Below are 19,580 nucleotides of genomic sequence, written 5' to 3' on the forward strand. Positions count from 1 at the left end.
CAGTGTCTTTAGCATGTTCTAGAATTGGAAATTGTTTAATTTTTTTCCAGAAGCTTGTTCTAGAAAAAGCCAAGCAGTGTCTTTCATGATCGCTGTTTTGCCAGTGGGTTAAGATACCCTAATGTTGAGTTTGTAGAATAATTTAAAAGTATTGTGAGAAACCGGATATTGTCAAAATTAAATCAACATGCTTTTATGCTGTTGAACTTTGCTTGTAACTTTGGCTCTTGTCCAATTCGACTGAATTTACAGAAATGTTTTAATGTATGCCACCTAAAGCGATAAAGGGTTATGCTTAAGGCTTACGTGATGACACTTCAGGTACTTGACAGTTTTATGCCTGTTTATAGCATGTACTTGAGTTTAGTTTGTTTTATCTCCTGTATCCAAGGTGCCAGATGCAATAAGAAAATGTCAGCGAGCTGGTATAACAGTCCGAATGGTAACAGGGGACAACATTAACACAGCTCGTGCTATTGCCACAAAATGTGGAATTCTTCACCCTGGGGAGGACTTTATTTGTGTAGAAGGCAAAGAATTCAATAGACGAATACGAAATGAAAAAGGAGAAGTAAGTATCCTTTCTTTCCTCTCTTTCTTATTGTTGTTTTGTACAATCCTCCTAATACTATTTTCATATGGCAGATTGAACAAGAACGAATAGATAAACTTTGGCCTAAGCTTCGTGTTCTTGCTAGATCATCTCCAACTGATAAGCATACATTAGTAAAAGGTAAGCATGTATTATTGCTGCTTTTAAGTTTTCTCATGCATAATTATAAAATATATTCCTAGAACTGGTGATTAAATTGAAATTTTATATCTAACATGAGCATTTATTTTAGGCTTTAATGGTAACCTAAGTGAAATGTACAGTATTTGTAGGTGACTTAGAAAAGAACCAAATGTGTGAAAGTTACAAGGTATCCTGTTATAATCTGATCTTTTTTTTGGGCATTTCCAAAAACTTCAAAGGTCTATTTCTCTTTTAAAATGGAACTAATTGTTTTTAGCTCACCAGATCACTGCTCTTTAGATTCCATTCACACTGCCGCGACTTGTGAGGCGACTTGTGTGCAATCAATGTAAATCAATGAGAGCCGTCTTAATTGGCACTACTGAAGTTGCTCCGACTTCAGAAAAGGGTCCTGTACTACTTTGAGGCGACTTGTATCCGACTTGTCCCAATAGACTTCAATGGGAGTCGCCTCCCAAGTCGGATCCTTATCTTATTTGAAGCGACTTGTGATCCGACTTTGCAGGAAGGAGGAGGAAAATTAGCCAGGCATTCCCCACATTGTAGCCATGCCTACAGTTCCTATATACCATTATCTCTGCCTGGTCTGTGTGAGTGGCATTGGTGGACACTGATTCGTGGCACTGATTCGTGGCACTGATTCGTGGCACTGATACGTGGCACTGGTGGACACTGATACGTGGCACTGATATGTGGCACTGTTGGACACTGATTTGTGGCACTGATACGTGGCACTGATACGTGGCACTGGTGTACACTGATTCGTGGCACTGATACGTAGCACTGGTGGACACTGATTCGTGGCACTGGTATACACTGATTCGTGGCACTGGTGGACACTGATTCGTGGCACTTGTGGACACTGATACGTGGCACTTGTGGACACTGATACGTGGCACTTGTGGACACTGATACGTGGCACTTGTGGACACTGATACGTGGCACTTGTGGACACTGATACGTGGCACTTGTGGACACTGATACGTGGCACTTGTGGACACTGATACGTGGCACTGGTGGACACTGATACGTGGCACTGGTGGACACTGATACGTGGCACTGGTGGACACTGATACGTGGCACTGGTGGACACTGATACGTGGCACTGGTGGACACTGATTCGTGGCACTGGTGGACACTGATTCGTGGCACTGGTGGACACTGATTCGTGGCACTGGTGGACACTGATTCGTGGCACTGGTGGACACTGATTCGTGGCACTGGTGGACACTGATTCGTGGCACTGGTGGACACTGATTCGTGGCACTGGTGGACACTGATTCGTGGCACTGGTGGACACTGATTCGTGGCACTGGTGGACACTGATTCGTGGCACTGGTGGACACTGTTTCGTGGCACTGGTGGACACTGTTTCGTGGCACTGGTGGACACTGATTCGTGGCACTGGTGGACACTGATTCGTGGCACTGGTGGACACTGATTCGTGGCACTGGTGGACACTGATTCGTGGCACTGGTGGACACTGTTTCGTGGCACTGGTGGATACTGATTCGTGGCACTGGTGGATACTGATTCGTGGCACTGGTGGATACTGATTCGTGGCACTGGTGGACACTGATTCGTGGCACTGGTGGACACTGATTCGTGGCACTGGTGGACACTGATTCGTGGCACTGGTGGACACTGATTCGTGGCACTGGTGGACACTGATTCGTGGCACTGGTGGACACTGATTCGTGGCACTGGTGGACACTGATTCGTGGCACTGGTGGACACTGATTCGTGGCACTGGTGGACACTGATTCGTGGCACTGGTGGACACTGATTCGTGGCACTGGTGGACACTGATTCGTGGCACTGGTGGACACTGATTCGTGGCACTGGTGGACACTGATTCGTGGCACTGGTGGACACTGATTCGTGGCACTGGTGGACACTGATTCGTGGCACTGGTGGACACTGATTCGTGGCACTGGTGGACACTGATTCGTGGCACTGGTGGACACGGATTCGTGGCACTGGTGGACACGGATTCGTGGCACTGGTGGACACTTAGTGTGATGAAAGGGAGATGCAGTGTAGTTAGTGTACTATATACCACTATACTTAGATTCAATAATCTAGTTTCTGTAGGGAAAGTGTTAAGTGTCAGGGTGACCGTAGTGTAGTTTAGGGTGAACTGACTCTGACTGCTATGCCAGGGTGACAGAACTCATCCATGTCAGGGTGACCGCCATAAGAAAAAGATCATTTTTCTTAGAATTATTAGTAGAGCAGGGATGGGGCTCCGTTCCTTTTTACACCTGGGCGTTTTTGTTTCAGGCGTTTATTGGGCTTTTTTGTGGACGTCTTTGGAGGCAGGCATGACATCTGAACTTCTGTGTAGGGGTATATATACACACACATATAGGTGTGAAAGGAGAGGAACCCTATCCCTGCGCTATTGAAATTATTTGCAGGGATGGTGTTACCCTCCTTTCTCACCTATATGTGTGTATATATACATATATGTGTAGCGGAGCCCTATCCCTGTGCTACTAAAATAAAAATTACCTTTTTTTTTTTCTGGTTCTGGACATGATACAGAGCTGAAACTTCACAGGTACACTTTTTAGACCCCCCCAGACACTGAATCCAAAAAAATCTCATTTTTGTTTTTGTTTTTTCCAATTTTTTTTTCAATAATTGGCTCTTCTCAAAAACGACAATTTTAAATAACTTTTTTTTTGTGTGATTTAGCATGACCCAGAACCATCATATTCTGATTGGCCAAATACAAAGTCGTCTATCATACAAGTCGCGCTGAAAGTCGTGCTAACAAGTCGCCCCTTATGAGGCGACTTGGAGGTCGCGGTAGTGTGAACCGGCTCTTACAGTAAAAATCAAACTTTTGTTCATGATAGTACAGCTTTCCCTGTCTGTCCGTTTTCTTGAGTGAGAGCTACAGCTCAACGTTGGTGGTGATTATTCAGCCTATTCTCTCACCTTGTCAGCTCACAGAATGCCACCCATGCTAAAAGAATTAACAAATAGTACAGTTTTCCCTGTACTTCCAGCCAGCTAATGTTGCCTATCTGGGTGTTTTTTTTTTTTTAAACCTAGAAAATTGCTAAAGGCTCTTTGCCTAGAACTTTGGCTTTAAGCAAGGTGAGAATAAATGGTTTTGTGATGACCTGTAACTGCCTTCTGTTTAAGGTGAGCATTGCAGACAACCTAGAAAAAAAGGATAATCAACATGATCTAAAAATTGGTGCCTTTGTGTTTGCATTTTGTGTTTTGGTGCACACTATTCAGGCTGGAATCTGCCTATTGCTATTATACTGGGGAAAGCAGCTGGAATCTTTAGGTTCTGGGATTTTACACTGAATTACTAGGTATTGGTGTACATGTGAGATTAGGGATCATAGATTGTGTTCTCCTTGAGGGAAGGGATTGAGCATAGAATAGAAAGCATGCAAAGTGCTACATAAATTGTCAGCTTCTTATAAATACCAGTAGTAGTAATGATGCTACAGAGGCTCCTGGTGCTCAAGTCCAAAGCAACATATTCAATTGGAAAGCAGTACTGTATAGCACACTTATTCTTAGTAAGACACTCCACTCCAAAGCACATTGTAGTGAAGCCTTCTCTTTCTGTTGCCTGACGCACACACACCTTGTGTGTGGGGAATTTTTTTTTTTTTTCACAATTTGCTTTTCCAGTCTGTCATATGTCAGTATCTACATGTAAGCAGCGTTGTACAAATGAATCATATCATCCATATCATAAAATGGAGTGTCTGCCACCATAGAAATGCATGGAATGCAAACAAGCAATCTTACAGTATTCCTGCAAGATATTAAAACCTTAAAAATTGTTCTCACTTTTAAATTAAAGAATTGATGTATCACTATGCACTGTATATACAGCGTATAAAAAGACAAAGAGAGAGGGATGAGAGAATCCCACAGCTAGCTGGGGTCTCTTCAGTCTCTCACATAGAAATGGGACTTTTGAGGCTAGGAGTGGATATTGATCCTGATGAAAATGAATACACCAATGATATATAAAAAATATAGCATTTATTTGTATAGGCATAAAAATCTTATATAAATATCAAAAAAAGTATAAATTCATATAGCAAATAATGCATGTACATAACACAATACAGGTAAACCACTGGATCCCAGCCAGCCTCTGAGAACAAAGGCAATTGTTGAGAGATAGCTAATAGGTCATGATAAAATCATGATACTAATACAAAATTATATGGGATGCATCAGTGGAAAATCTGGAATCGCGACGCGTTTCGCTCATGTCGCTTCCTCAGACGATTCCTTTTACCCTTGTCCATTGAACAGACATGCTTGAGTAAACGAAATCTTTATGCCAGAAAAAGATATATGGTCCAGGTGGAGACGTATCAACTGTAACTCCTACAGGTTTGGCCCTTGTTGGCTGCACAGCACAAATTAATGCTCAATGTCTCGAATGATCCATAGGGAATCAAAGCGGTGCATCCCCCACTTAAGGAAGGAGTGCTTATTAGAAGCCAAAATTCTGTTGCCCACTGTATATACAGCGTCTAATATTTTATAAGGTCCTTACACAGAACTATTTATATACAATTGGTTTGCTGTCTAGGAGACCGAAGATACTGTCAGAAGATCGAAAAGATTGTTCAATGCACTATATACTGAACATTCATATTTTTTTCTACTTTCCTATATGAGTTTTCATCTAGACCGATCAGAATGATCTCAATAAAATTGATCCGTTCTATCCACATGTTGTCAATGAACATAGTATGCCTCTTTTCGATAATTCACAAATTCAATCAATGTAAAAGAGTTTTTTTTTTTTTTTAGTCAGTGGTAATGTCCATCCATTAGGTACCTTAAACTCGATGTACAGGTGACTGCTAGCGAGCAGTAATTTTATTTTTATTTTTATGTTTGTTTTGCTGCCAATGTTTCACTTTTTTACTTCAGGTATTATTGACAGCACAATCTGTGAACAGAGACAAGTGGTAGCAGTAACAGGTGATGGGACCAATGATGGACCTGCCTTGAAGAAAGCTGATGTTGGGTTTGCTATGGTAAGACCAGTTTGTGATCATAAAGCTGTAGCATGCTATGTTTATTATGAGTGAACTTTTAAGTAGTTGAGTTGATGTATAGAAATTCTCAGATTACAGAAACCAGATCTCTATTTTTTAGAAGCACCAAGTAATGTTTATGATCTTAATCATACAGTATGATTCAAACTGAGTAATCCTAGACCCTGAGTTAGAGGTTGGTACCTTCAGGTGATGAGACACTGCAAGCTTGAGAGGACATGCCCTCTGGGTGCCACCATAATATAACCCGTTAGTCAGTTTTTACAATTGCTCTAAGGTGAAAGACCTCTTCTCTTACAGAGAGATTGCTCTTAGCAATTTATAAATGTATATGGCTCTAGAATTATTGCTGTCACTCAAACATTCTTGACAATACCTCACATATGTAACGCAATTGATGTTTACATACGCATTTCCACCCTACGCTACATTTTTTTCTATGGGGTCTGTACAGAGGTGCCTGTGTGCTTAGAAAAAAAAAAAAAATATATATATATATATATATATATATATATATATATATATATATATATATATATATATCCATATATCCCCCCCTTTTTTTTTTTTTGTTTGTTTAAAAATTAAAAGGATGAAAAGCTATTTTAGCCCTTTTCTCCCCCCCCCCCTTTTTTTTTCTCACCGCTTTTACAAGGTTACTAACAAGAGTTGTGGTAGCGTTGGCAGGTAATGTGGAGCAGTAAATTTATGGAGACATTGGGGGATAGGCAGATTTGTAGAATGACCTGAACTACTACTTGGCTCAGGGAGTCATTTATACCAGGACAGGTTCAAAAGATTCTACTCAAATCTTTTTGTGATACCAAGGCTCAACTGGGGTATTTGTCATATCCTGGTTTCAAAAATCCCTCAACAAACACTTCCAAATTTCAAATCCACAAGGTCAGGGCCTCTCCGAGACAAGGGAAACACATTTGTGGGCATCCAAGATGCCGATCTACATGTTTGGTCTGATCCTAGATACATCCCAAGCAAAAGTCTCTCTAATGTTGGGGAGGCGGCTCATGTTTTTCTGGCCTTGGATGCTCAAACCATCCCCTGGTCTTGGTTCAGGCCGATCTATGCCTTCCCTCCACCTTGAAGCTGATACTTAGTGATACTAAGGCATCGCTATTTTGCAGCAGCCCCTACCATAAATATATCTTCAACCAGATCTCCTACACCTTTTGCTGTGATATTAACCAACCAAAATGTAAAATACATGGAGGCATGAACTAGAATACACCTCCCTCTCCTAATCAAGGCATTCGGTGTGGAGGGAGGTGTATTATAGTTCCGGTTCCATATACAGTAATCCCCCGCTACATCGCGGTTCAGTTTTTGCTGTCCCGGTAATTCACGTTTTTTTTTTTTGTAATGTTATTTTACTATATAAATCATTAAAAATGAAAGATTTTTGTGTTTTTCATAGCTCTTGCTCTGTCTCTTAGTATCTTTTATGTGTTTAAATTAGTTTCTATTGTTTTAAAAGTGTGTTTAAAGACCTTAAAATGCTTTTACACGTACAGTGACAGTAAAAAAATCATGCCTACAATGCATTTTAAAGAGGAAGTAAACTCAGCTATGAAAATCAAACTTTTACAATGTATTAAACGTACATGCAATATAATTACATTTCACATTAAATATTCACATCATAACTGTCTAGAAATACCTTTATTTAAAAGTTTATCTTTTTCCTCTTCCTTGGTGTAGGCAGCGCCATGTCTAGTCCTGTTTTATGCTCCCCCTGCTGCCGTCATTTCCGCCCTTACTGTAGTTGTAACACTCTCTGTGTAAGACGTGCTCTCTCAGTCTCTCACACTGTCTTGGAATGCTTGGAATTTTCACTCACTCGCTCCCTCCTCCCCCCTCCCCTTGTGTAAACTGTCATGCTCACTCCCCCTGTGAGATGACAGGAAGCTGGAAAGAACGGCATAGCTAATCGCGAGACTTAGCTGTGCCCTGACAGAACAGGGAGAGTTCAGAAACGGCATGCAGATGTGCCGTGGATTAGATAACACACTGGGCATGCGCAGATGACGTCAGAAAAATTTACAGGAAGGATTACAGGAAGAATAAACAAGTAAGAAATCTTTTACAGGCATCTATCAACTGCTTTGTTTCTGCAGATTAGAATAAGCTAAAGTGAAAATTATGAGTTTACAACCTCTTTAATAGGGTTTTTCTATTTCGCGGAATTTCACTTTTCTCGGCTGGGTCCGGAACGTAAACCCCGCAATGGAGAGGGGTTTACTGTATCACATTTTAGTTGGATAACCTCACAGCAAAAGGGGAGGTTCACTGCAGTGCTATACCTTAAAGTGGAGTTCCAGTCTGTTTTGGGTCAAGTCAGCAGCTACAAAAAGTGTAGCAGCTGACTTTTAATAAACACACTCACCTGTCCCAACAATCCAGTGATGTGGCTGCCTGAACCCTCAATAACCCTCTCCTCTCCCTGGCGACACATTGGTACAATGTAAAGTAGTGCGTGTACAGCTTGAATAACAGTGTAAATTTGCTCCACACGGCCGGCGGTCTAGACAACTCAACACACGGCCATTGCCTAGACCGTTGGCAACAAAAGTGAGTACACCCCTAAGTGAAAATGTCCATTGGGCCCAATTAGCCATTTGTCCTCCCGGTGTTGTGTGACTCGTTAATGTTACAAGGTCTCAGGTGTAAATGGGGGAGCAGGTGTGTTAAATTTGGTGTGATCACTCTCACTCTTACTGGTCACTGGAAGTTCAACATGGCACCTCATGGCAAAGTACTCTGAGAATCTGAAAAAATAATTGTTCTACCTAAAGGGCCAAGACCATAAGAAGATAGCCAAGACCCTGAAACTGAGCTGCAGCATTGTGGCCAAGACTATACAGCAGTTTAACAGGACATGTTCCACTCAGAACAGGCCTCGCCATGGTCGACCAAAGAAGTTGAGTGCACATGCTCCGCGTCATATGCAGAGGTTGTCTTTGGGAAATAGACGTATGAGTGCTGCCAGCATTGCTGCAAAGGTTGAAGGGGTGGGGGGTCAGCCTGTCAATGCTCAGACCATACGACGCACACTGCATTAAATTGGTCTGCATGGCTGTCGTCCCAGAAGGAAGCCTCTTCTAAATATGATGCACAAGAAAGCCCGCAAACAGTTTGCTGAAGACCAGCAGACTAAGGACATGGATTACTGGACCCATGTCCTGTGGTCTGACGAGACCAAGATAAACACATTTCGTTCAGATGGTGTCAAGTGTGTGTGGCGGCAACCAGGTGAGGAGTATAAAGGCAAGTGCGTCTTACCTACAGTCAAGCATGGTGGTGGGAGTGTCATTGTCTAGGGCTGTATGAGTCCTGCCGACACTGGAGAGCTATAGTTCATTGAGGGAACCATGAATGGCAACATGTATTGTGACATACTGAAGTGAAGCATTAACCCTTCCCTTTGGAGACTGGGCCACAGGGCAGTATTCCAACATAACCCCAAACACACCTCCAAGATGACCACTGCCTTGCTAAAGAAGCTGAGGGTAAAGATGGACTGGCCAAGCACGTCTCCAGACCAAAACCCTATTAAGAATCTGAAGGGCATCCTCAAACAGAAGGTGGAGGAGCGCAAGGTCTCCCACGTCCACCAGCTCCGTGATGTCTTCAGGAGTGGAAGAGGACTCCAGTGGCAGCCTGTGAAGCTCTGGTGAATTCCCATGCCCAAGAGGGTTAGAGCAGTGCTGGAAAATAATAGTGGCCACACAAAATATTCACACTTTGGACATTGTCATTTAGGGATGTACTCACTTTTGTCGCCAGCGGTTTAGACATGGCTATGTTGAGTTATTTTGAGGGGACAGCTAATTTACACTTCTACAAGCTGTACACTTACTATTTTACATTGTAGAAAAGTGTAATTTCTTCAGTGTTGTCACATGAAAAGATTGAATATATTTACAAAAATGTGAGGGGTGTACTCACTTTTGTGAGAAACTATATCTTGAAATCTCACACTTTCATTCATTGACGGACACAGCTCCTGATCTTCATAACCATTGGGTTATAATGTCCCCTACAGGAATAGGACACTAGGCAGAGAAAGAATCTGGCTATGCCTATGGGCAGTCCTAGGGGGTATACTTCCTCTCTCTGCTATAGGTTCTCATTTTTTTTTTTCCTTCCAAGTCAGGAGTAAGGACCTAGTTCCTTGCTGGGATTTCTGGTCCTGACAATTTTTTTTTTTCTTTAGATCAAATTTTTTTTTCTCCTGGCTTTTTCCTGTGAGATATCCAATCAATTGCTCGACTGGGCGATGGGCTTTATAATCTAGATCCAGTGGTCACCCCAGTCTGGCCAGCGAGCGCGTGCAGACCTCAGCTCTATGTTAGGTGGGCTGCGACACAGCCCCACTGGACTAGGGCTGGCCTGCGTGTTAAATGCCCATTGCGAGGTCGCATAAGACCTGGTCTCGGCCTGAGTCGCAGCATTCCTCCTAGCTTACAGCCCCCCATTTCGATCGGCGAGGGATTCTGTCGTGTGCAGTGCCCGCCTGGTTCCTGGTATGGTGAGTAGCTGTCCCCCACCCCCCCCCCCCCCTTCACACTGTGTTTGGGGTGGACATGGGCCCCTCCTTGGGATGGTCGGATCCCTGGGTTCTCCTGCTTCCCGTAAGGCACCCCCTTTTCATCTGCCCCCCTCTCCATCCCCCCCCCCTCTCCATCCCCCCCCCCTCCACCTAAGGCCCATACACACGATAAGAAAATCGTAAGGGATGTCCGACCGATCTGCCGATTTTCGGATTGTTAGTATGGTGCTTTCGACAGCCAATTACAGATTTTCGGACGACAAAAACTGGATGTGCAGGCTATAAAATTTTTAATGTATGTCAACACAACGTCCGATTTTCGCTTAATTAGTACAGTTTTCGTCTGAAAAAAACTTAATAGCAAGTCTAGGCATGCTCAGAAACGAAAGAACACATACAAAACAATTCAACACATGACATCACTTCTGAAGTAGAATTCTGTCATACGGGAATTTTTGTATGAAAGTAACCTCTTTTGTCACTTTCGACATAAGATTAGCATGCAACAAAAAACAGACGACAGATCATTCGATATTCTGATCGTGTGTACAAGGCTTTACTCTGGGGCTGGGTGGGCTGTCTGGTCCACCTCCTGGGGTGGGGGCAGGGCGCTATGCTGGCAATGGGGGCCGGGGGGTTGCCTCGCCGGTGATGGGACGATCGCGATCAGCTGTGCGGGGGGTGGGGTCTGTTATACCGGGTGGGGGCTCCTGCCAGGACCCCCCCATCCTGCCTGGGCCTCCTGTCCGTAAGGCTTCATGGTGGCACCATTTTGCTGTAGCCTGTTTCTATGCACGGTGGCCATGTTTTTATAGTCCTGCGGCCATTTTGCGGTGGTTTGCCATTTAAAATAGCAGCAGCCATGGCAGTGGAGCCCTGTGGGAAACTATTTCAGCGGTGGGAGCCCCTACTCATCCCCTGGTGCGGTCTCCTGGAATTTTTCACTTCCTGATCGCCGCACGTGAAGTGCAGCTTATCCTGTTGGCTGCAGGTGCCTATGTCTGATGGGGTTCTCTCTGCAGGGGATTGCTTGGTGCTTTGTGCCTGGCCACTGGGCGGTGCTTCCAGAGCAGTGGGGGTTGTCCACTTTGTGGGGTCCCCCTGGTGATTCATGGAGTCTTTAGAGCACATCTCCCCACTTCATCCCCTCTTAGTTTGTGGGGCCCTCCCGGTCCCAAACATCAATCGATGCCCTGACTGTGGACCTGTAGTCCTTGGTATTCCGGATGGAGGTGGCTTTACGGTGACAGACTAGCAAAAAGCGCGGCTTGCTTCATCTGTCTCCTCAGATCTTGAATCTGATTTAGCTGCCGCAGACGTGGGTCACCCTGCTGGGTCTGACCACACGCTCTGAATCCTCAGGATGATTCCTCCTCATCTGCAACTGTGCACGAAAAGACGCTGGTCGAAGCACTGATTGTATCTGTTCATGAGATCTTGAAGGAGGCTGCAGCTGTGATGGAGGTGCGGGTTCTCTTTTGCACTCACAACCCATCCAGAGCGGCAAAGGTTTTTCCTATTTTGACAGAATTGTCGCTAAAGTGTGGGGACGACAAAGCGCCCCTTGGGGTCTCTAAGCATTTTACTAGGCGTTACCCCCTATGAGGAGTCCCTTATTTAGAAGTGGACTTTTCCGCTGGTGGTGGACACTCCAGTTTCCAGATTGAACAAGGCAACCATGATTCCGGTTAGGGAGTCCCCAGCCTTTAAGGATCCGGCTAACAGGAAGGCGGAGGCTGTGGCCCGCAATATGTACACTCTGCCTGGTTCGGCAGTGAGGTTGGTATTCACCATTGCCCTGGTGTCGCAAACTCTGACCGAGTGGGCTAAGCTTTTACGCTGTGACCTGGATGGAGAATAGCCCACCCCCTGCATTTGCTGAGCTGGCGGACCAGCTGGTCCACTGGCTGCAGTTTATCCGTGAAGCCTCTTTGGATGCGGCTCCCCTCTCTGTTTTGACAGTGTACTTCGGCGTGTCTTTTGGCTTAAATGCTGGCTGATCTCCCCCTTCAAGGGGATTGCCTGTTTGGGGCTACCCTTGATGACATCATTAAAGGGCTCACAGGGGAAAGAGTACTTATCTTCTGCAGGGTACTAAGGGCAAGGAACCTTGTCGTAGAAGTGGGCCCCCCTCCTCGGCTCATACATTTTTTTCATCCCTCTGGGTCGACTGACAAGGGCTGGAAGCCTTTCAGGGCCTCCTCTGCAGGATCCAAACGAACCTGTTCTGGCAAGCCGAGAGCGGGCTTCTCCAGACCCGCGGACAAGGCTCCTTCTGCATGAAGGTGCTCCCTCATCTGTATCCGGGAGTGAGGGGACACCTTTGTTAGTTTCCTTACCCGTGGACTTCCCTGGTGCAAGACAAGTGGGTCCACAAAGTAATTTAGTGCGGCTACAAGATCAAGTTTTACTCTTGCCTCTATCAACATCAAGGATGCTTACCTTCACATTCCAATCGGTGCCGGTCACCAGCGCTTCCTCCACTTTGCCGTGGGAGAGGAGCTTTATCAGTTTGTGGCATTACCTTTTTGGTCTCGCCTCTAGTCCTCGGGTCTTCACAAAACTAACGGGGATCGTGGTATTTGGCTACTTGAATGATCTCCTTCTGCGAGCGGAGTCTCCTACTGATCTGGTGGAAAAACCTGGAAATCGCCATTTGAATTCTGAGGGTGTTCGGCTGGATTCTGACTTTTTGGAAGTCTGCTCTGGTTCCATACACAAAGCTGGACTATCTGGGTCGAACTCAGCCTTAGCCAGAGTACTCCTTCCTCTGGACAAACTCCAGAAATGGCATGCTGCAATTCCTCTCCTGCTGTCCAGCAGATGGTCATCCCTCCGGACTTGCATGCATATGCCGGGCCTGTTGGTATCTACCTTCGAGGCGGTTCTGTTTCCACAGTTCCATACGAAGCCCCTGCACAGGGAGATTCTGAGCAAATGGGATAAGGCTCTGCTGTCCCTGGACAATCCGATCCAGCTAAGCCAGGGAATGAAGGAGTCCCTGATATAGTGACTTCGTTCTCTGGCGCTTCAGCTGGACAAATCCTTCCTCCCCTTGTATTGGACAGTGGTCACCACGGATGCCAGCCTGTCCGGCTGGGGAGGCATCCTCAGCAAAAATTCTGCACAGGGGATCTGGACACTGGAAGAGTCCAGACTACCGATCTGTCTTGGAACTCTGATCGAGCAGACTGTGCCTGGACCATTGGACAGATGGTCTTCAGGGATGTCAAGTGCGAATTCAATTGGACAGTGCCTCGACCATGGCTTATGTCAATCACCAAGGGGGCGCAAAACGTGTCCTGGTGGCTCTGGAGGTAGCCGACATTCTAAGGTGAGCAGAACAGTTTTTCAGCCCTCTCTGCCGTACACATTCCTGGGGTGAAAACTGGCAGACTGGATTACCTCCCAAGGGGAGTGGTCCCTTCATCTGGAGTTGTTTCATCATCAGTTGTGTCTCCGGTGGGTCACCCCAGAGATGGATCTGTTGGCATCTGAGCTCAACAGAAAGGTGCAGAGGTTTGTGGCTCAGTCATGGGATCCTCTGGCGGATGCCACAGACTTGCTCGTTGCCCCGTGGGGCCAGTATCGTCTGTTTTCTACCTTTCCTCCCCTGAAGCTTCTGCCAAGACTTCTACGCAGGTTTGAGGCAGAAGATATTCCGGACTGGCCTCGCCCTTTTGGTACATCGATCTGGTGTGGCTGGTCGCTGACGTTCCTTTTAAGCTTCCTCACAGGGAGGATCTTCTGTCCCAAGGGCCGATCTTCCATCCTGCTTTTTACAGTCGCTGGCTTTGGCGGATTGGCTGTCGAACGCCAGGGGCTGATGGATTGAGCCAGTGATTCCAACACTGTTAAAAGCTAGGAAATCTACTTCTAGGAAGATCTATGATCGTACGTGGAAGACACTCATTGCGTGGTGTGAGTTTGAGGTTCATCCTCGCTCCTTCTCGGTGGCCTGGATCTTGACCTTCAACGGGGGGTTGAACAGAAATTGGCCTCGAGTACCATCAAGGGCCAGGTGTCTGCTTTGGCGGTCTTCTTCCACTAACCCTTGACCACACATTACCTGGTGCGTACCTTTCTTCAGGGTGTCAGACATTTGGTTCCTCCAGTGCGGTCTCCGTTGCCACCTTGGGAACTCAACTTGGTGCTTCCGGTCCTACAGAAGCCTCCCTTTGAGAATCTTCTGGAGATCCCCCTGCTTATGCTGTCCCAGATGGTGGCCTTTTTAGTGGCGGTTACCTATGCAATCAGGTATCTTGTCGTTCACCTTGGTGATTAACAGAGATCAGGTTGTCTTGAAAGGGTTGTCTGTGACCATTTCCAGATGGATCAGACGGTTCTTCAGGCCTATTCCATCAGGGGTCAGGTTTCTCTTTTCCCTGTTAAGGCGCGCACTCTACTCGGGCACTTAGTGCCTCCTGAGCCTTCCATTATCAGGCGTCAGTGCTGTAGGTTTGCAAGGCTGCCACCTGGTCGTCAGTGCACACTTTCACAAAGTTCTATAAAGTGGATGTGTTTTCATCTGCGGATGCTTCTTTTGGTCTCAAGGGTTTGCAGGCTGCTGTTTAGAGCAGTGGTCTTCAACCCTGGTCCTCAGGGCCCACTAACAGGCCAGGTTTGCAAGATAACTGAAATACATCCCAGGTGATATAAATTTGCTGCTTAGTGATTGCAGTACCCTAGTCTGCATCTCCCCAAGGTAATACTTAAAATCTGGCCTGTTAGTGGGTCCTGAGGACCACTGGGAATATTTTTTTTTTTTTCCCAGGTTGGCTCCACTTCTTCTTTTTTTTTTTTTTTTTTGGTTGAGCGCCTGTTGCCTGGTCGGCAACTGTTTAGCCTTGGGAATTTTTTATAGCTGTTCCCACCCCTCACGTAATTTACCTGCTGCAGCTGTTAGGCGGCCAAAGGAGCAAGGCAGCGGGTCACGTGATGAACGATTGGCGCTCCGAGAACAGGTAGAAACTGCCTTTTTTTTAATGCAACACAGTGGCAGACGCACCTAGCCTTAGGAAAGAAAGAATTATATCAACTTAGTGTGTGTTAACCACTTTAAGTCCAAGGAGGTGCATGATATCTCATGGACTTCTCTATTTACATCTGATTGTTATATTTCTTGGAGGACTGCTTAGTTCCAAGAGTGTAGTTAGCTGTAACTTTGAAGCCCAATGCTGGACCTTTGTGGTCTCGGCATCTTAAACAGTAGAGCTGCTGTAGCTGCTTTACCTGCTCCTCACCACCTCCTGCCCAATCACAGAAGTCTTTGTAATATGTGAGCTCATTCATAAAATACAAAGGCTTCTGTGAATGGGCAGCAGAGAGGAGTGGGCATAGTGGCTTCTCTCCTTTCTCACATCCCCAAGTGTCTATCTTCCAGCAGACCCATAAACCTGCCAGATAGTTGCTCAATGTGCCTTCACTTTTTACAAAGTGGCCCAATTTCTGGAATTCAGCTTTGTGTGGTGTCCCTTCTATCTACGTGCATTTTATATTGAGTTTCTGAAACTGTTATCACACTAGTGAGATGTCATTTCAGCCACAGACTTGTGTTGCATGGTATCTCTTTCAAGGTGTATATCTAAGTAACAGTGTCTTCTCACCACGTGAATCCATATGCAGATTCATACCCTTCTCGATTTGCCTTACTCAGTTTTTGCCTTACCCAGTGCTGCATTCTATAGGCTTGCTATCTACTAGAATGTTGCATGTTATTTTTATCATATCACAGGAGGGAAGGATATTGTGACTGTTTGCAGCTGCCTCTAGAAATAGTGTATTTTTAGCCACGTCAGAAGAATATTTTAAGGTCTTGCTTAACCTTGTGATTTGAATCTTTATCTACCTGTGAATGTTTGCGTGTACTTTATCCTTAGTGTTTATGCTTACTAGAGCTGCTTGATTCTGGATAAATGAGAATCACAATTTTTTTACTTAGAATAAAGATCACGATTCTCGGTGTAACATCTTTTACATTATACAAAAAAATTGGGCTAACCTTACTGTTTCATTTTTTTAATCGCGCTTAAGACGGCTGCGCAAATTGGGTGTGACATAAAATAATGCAATGATCGCAATTTTATTCTTTAGGGTCTGTGCAAAAAAATACACACACACAGTCTCACAAAAGTGAGTACATCCCTCACATTTTTATAAATATTTTATTATATCTTTTCATGTGACAGCACTGAAGAAATGACACTTTGCTACAATGTAAAGTAGTGAGTGTACAGCTTGTATAACAGTGTAAATTTGCTGTCCCCTCAAAATAACTCAACACACAGCCATTCATGCCTAAACTGCTGGAAACAAAAGTGAGTACACCCCTAAGTGACCATGTCCAAATTGGGCCCTATTAGCCATTTTCCCTCCCCGTCTCAAGGGACTCGTTAGTGTTACAAGGTCTCAGGTGTGTTAAATTTGGTGTTATCACACTCACTCTCTTATACTTGTCACTGGAAGTTCAGCACCTCATGGCAAAGAACTCTCTTAGGATCTGAAAAAAATTATTGTTGCTCTACATAAAGATGGCCTAGGCTGTAAGAAGATTTCCAAGACACTAAAACTGAGCTGCAGCATGATGGTCAAGACCATGCAGCAGTTGAACAGGACTGGTTCCACTCAGAACAGGCCTCGCCATGGTCGACCAAAGAAGTTGAATGCACGTGCTCAGTGTCCTACCAAGAGGTTGTCTTTGGGAAAGATGTATGAATGCTGCCAGCATTGCTGCAGAGGTTGAAGGGGTCAGGCTGTCAGTGCTTAGACCATACACCGCACACTGAATCAAATTGGTCTGCATGGATGTCGTCCCAGAAGGAAGCCCCTTCTAAAGATGCACAAGAAAGCTCGCAAACAGTTTGCAGAAGACAAGCAGACGAAGGACATGGATTACTAGACCCATGTCCTGTGGTCTGACGAGGCCAGGATAAACTTATTTGCTTTAGATGGTGTCAAGCGTGTGTGGCGGCAGCCAGGTGAGGAGTATAAAGACAAGTGCGTCTTGCCTACAGTCAAGCTTGGTGGGAGTGTCATGGTCTGGGGCTGCATGAGTGCTGCCGGCACTGGGGAGCTACAGTTCATTGAAGGAACCATAAATGTCAACATGTACTGTGACATACTGAAGCAGAGCATGATCCCCTCCATTTGGAAACTGTGCACCAGTGGCTCTGCAGTGAAGCCTGCTCAAGTGCCCCCATAGCAATAGGCTTGCTATTGGGGACACTCAGCACGGGGGAGGAGCCAAGACTGCTGGTGGGGGACCCAAAAAGAAGAGGATCGTTGCTGCTCTGTGCAAAACCATTGCACAAATATGTATGACACGTGTTATTTTTAGAAAAAAAAAATGCCCACTTTAAGAGCAGGACTCAGCATTGATATCTGTAAACTGCAAGTGCTGTGGTAAGAATTTCAACAAATAGTTTACTGTGGAATGTTTATTTTATTGTGCTCAGTGTGATTTTAAAGCTTCAATGTTTTGGTGTGTTTTTTGTTTAATAGGTTTTTACTTACCTTCTCTGTGTAATAGAGTTGCACAGAGCGACCCCGAACCTCCTCTTCTCGGGTCCCCGACCAGTGCGCCCTGGCTCGCCCCCTCCCACCAGGGCCTCCATAGAAAGCCACTTTCAATGGGGACACTCATGCAGTCTTGCTTCCGAGCTGCCGTGTCTGCGTCTATTGATGCTTGTCGCTGGCTTTTATTGATGGCATTGGTCAACAAAGCCTGAAAGCCCAGGAATTGAGAGAAGATAGATGCAGATTGGCACAGCGCTGGATTGAATGAAGGCTCAGGTAAGTGGAAGGGGGGTTGAAGGAGGAATACTGATGCCTACATTTTTTTTCCTTTAATCACTTACCGACCGCCCGTGGTCAATTTACGTTGGTCCTTTGGCACTAAATACTGGGGTTATGGCAGCAGATAGCTGCCGTAACCCCGGTATTTTTGAAAATGGCGGGCGTTCGGCTTTCAGGTAAGGGTGGTCACAGGGGCGGATTCGCCGGGGGAATCACCCTTACGGTGCGGAGGTCCCGTAGGCAGCGAGGAGAACGATCCGGTCCCGGATCCTCTTAGACAGGAAGTCCCTCACTCGACTCTATGGTCTTGGGGGACCGGAGCGACGTCAAATGTTGTTGCCTAGCAACCGGCTTAAAGAACCGATTATTTTTCTTTTTTAGTGTACTTGTGAGATCTGAGGTCTTTTTAACCCCAGATCTCACAATAAAGGGGTCCTGTCATGGCTATTTCTATTACAAGGAATAACAATTATTCCTATTACAATAGGAATAAAAATGATCACATATTATTTATTTATTTATTTTTTTAAACTGTGAAAAAATAAAAAATAATGAAACGGGGAAAAAAAAAGCGCCCTGTCCCCGTTGGCTCGTGCGCAGAAGAGAACGCATATGGAAGCCCCGCCCACATATATAAACGGTGTTCAAACCCCACATGTGGGGTATCGCTGCGATCGTTGGAGCGAGAGCAATAACTTGAGCCCTACACCTCCTCTGTAATTTTAAGCTGGTAACCTGTAGACATTTTTTAAAGTGTCGCCTATGGGATTTTTAAACACCAAAGTTTGTCGCCATTCCTCGAGCATGCGCAATTTTGAAGCATGACCTGTTGGGTATCTATTTACTCTGCGTAACATCTTTCACGTTATGAAAAAAATTGGGCTAACTTTACTGTTATTTTTTAATTAAAAAAAGTGATTCCCCCCCCCAAAAAAAAAAAAAAAAAAATTGCGTTTGGAAGACCGCTGCACAAATACGGTGTGATAAAAATATTGCAACGATCTCCATTTTATTCTCTAGGGTCTCTGCTAAAAAATATATATAAAATGTTTGGGGGTTCTAAGTAGTTTTCTAGCAAAAAGAAATGATTTTAGCTTGTAAACCCCTAGTGTCAAAAATGGGCTTGGTCTTAACGTGGTTAATGAAACATATTAAGATTAAAAAAATGTTTAGGCTTTAGAACCACTTTAAGCTTTAAAACGCTGTGAGTTTAATACCTTAATATTACACCTTTTACATATGAAATTAAAGGAAGCTTTTAAAAAAGGAAATGGGAAGCAATTGTATGTAGAAATTAAGTTCCATAATTCATTTTTCTAATCCAGGTTCGAAATTGAAACCTGATGTCAACAAACCATTTTTTGGTTATTATGGCATTGCCCCTTAATTTTTAATTTCTTTA

General features: G+C 44.8%; 1 protein-coding gene across 4 annotated transcripts in view; it reads left to right on the forward strand.

The window, feature by feature from the left end:
* Positions 1-19,580, forward strand: part of ATP2B1 (ATPase plasma membrane Ca2+ transporting 1) — a 369,470-nt gene that overhangs the window by 283,928 nt on the left and 65,962 nt on the right. For all 4 annotated transcript variants that reach the window (XM_082254546.1, XM_082254548.1, XM_082254545.1 and 1 more), the window contains exons 13-15: positions 392-571; positions 646-733; positions 5,690-5,796. In XM_082254546.1, the coding sequence (XP_082110672.1) occupies positions 392-571; positions 646-733; positions 5,690-5,796 (375 nt within the window). The remainder of the gene's footprint in view (positions 1-391; positions 572-645; positions 734-5,689; positions 5,797-19,580) is intronic.

The sequence above is a fragment of the Pelophylax lessonae genome (genome assembly GCF_965119305.1).
Source record: "Pelophylax lessonae genome assembly, chromosome: 4".
Classification (NCBI taxonomy): domain Eukaryota; kingdom Metazoa; phylum Chordata; class Amphibia; order Anura; family Ranidae; genus Pelophylax; species Pelophylax lessonae.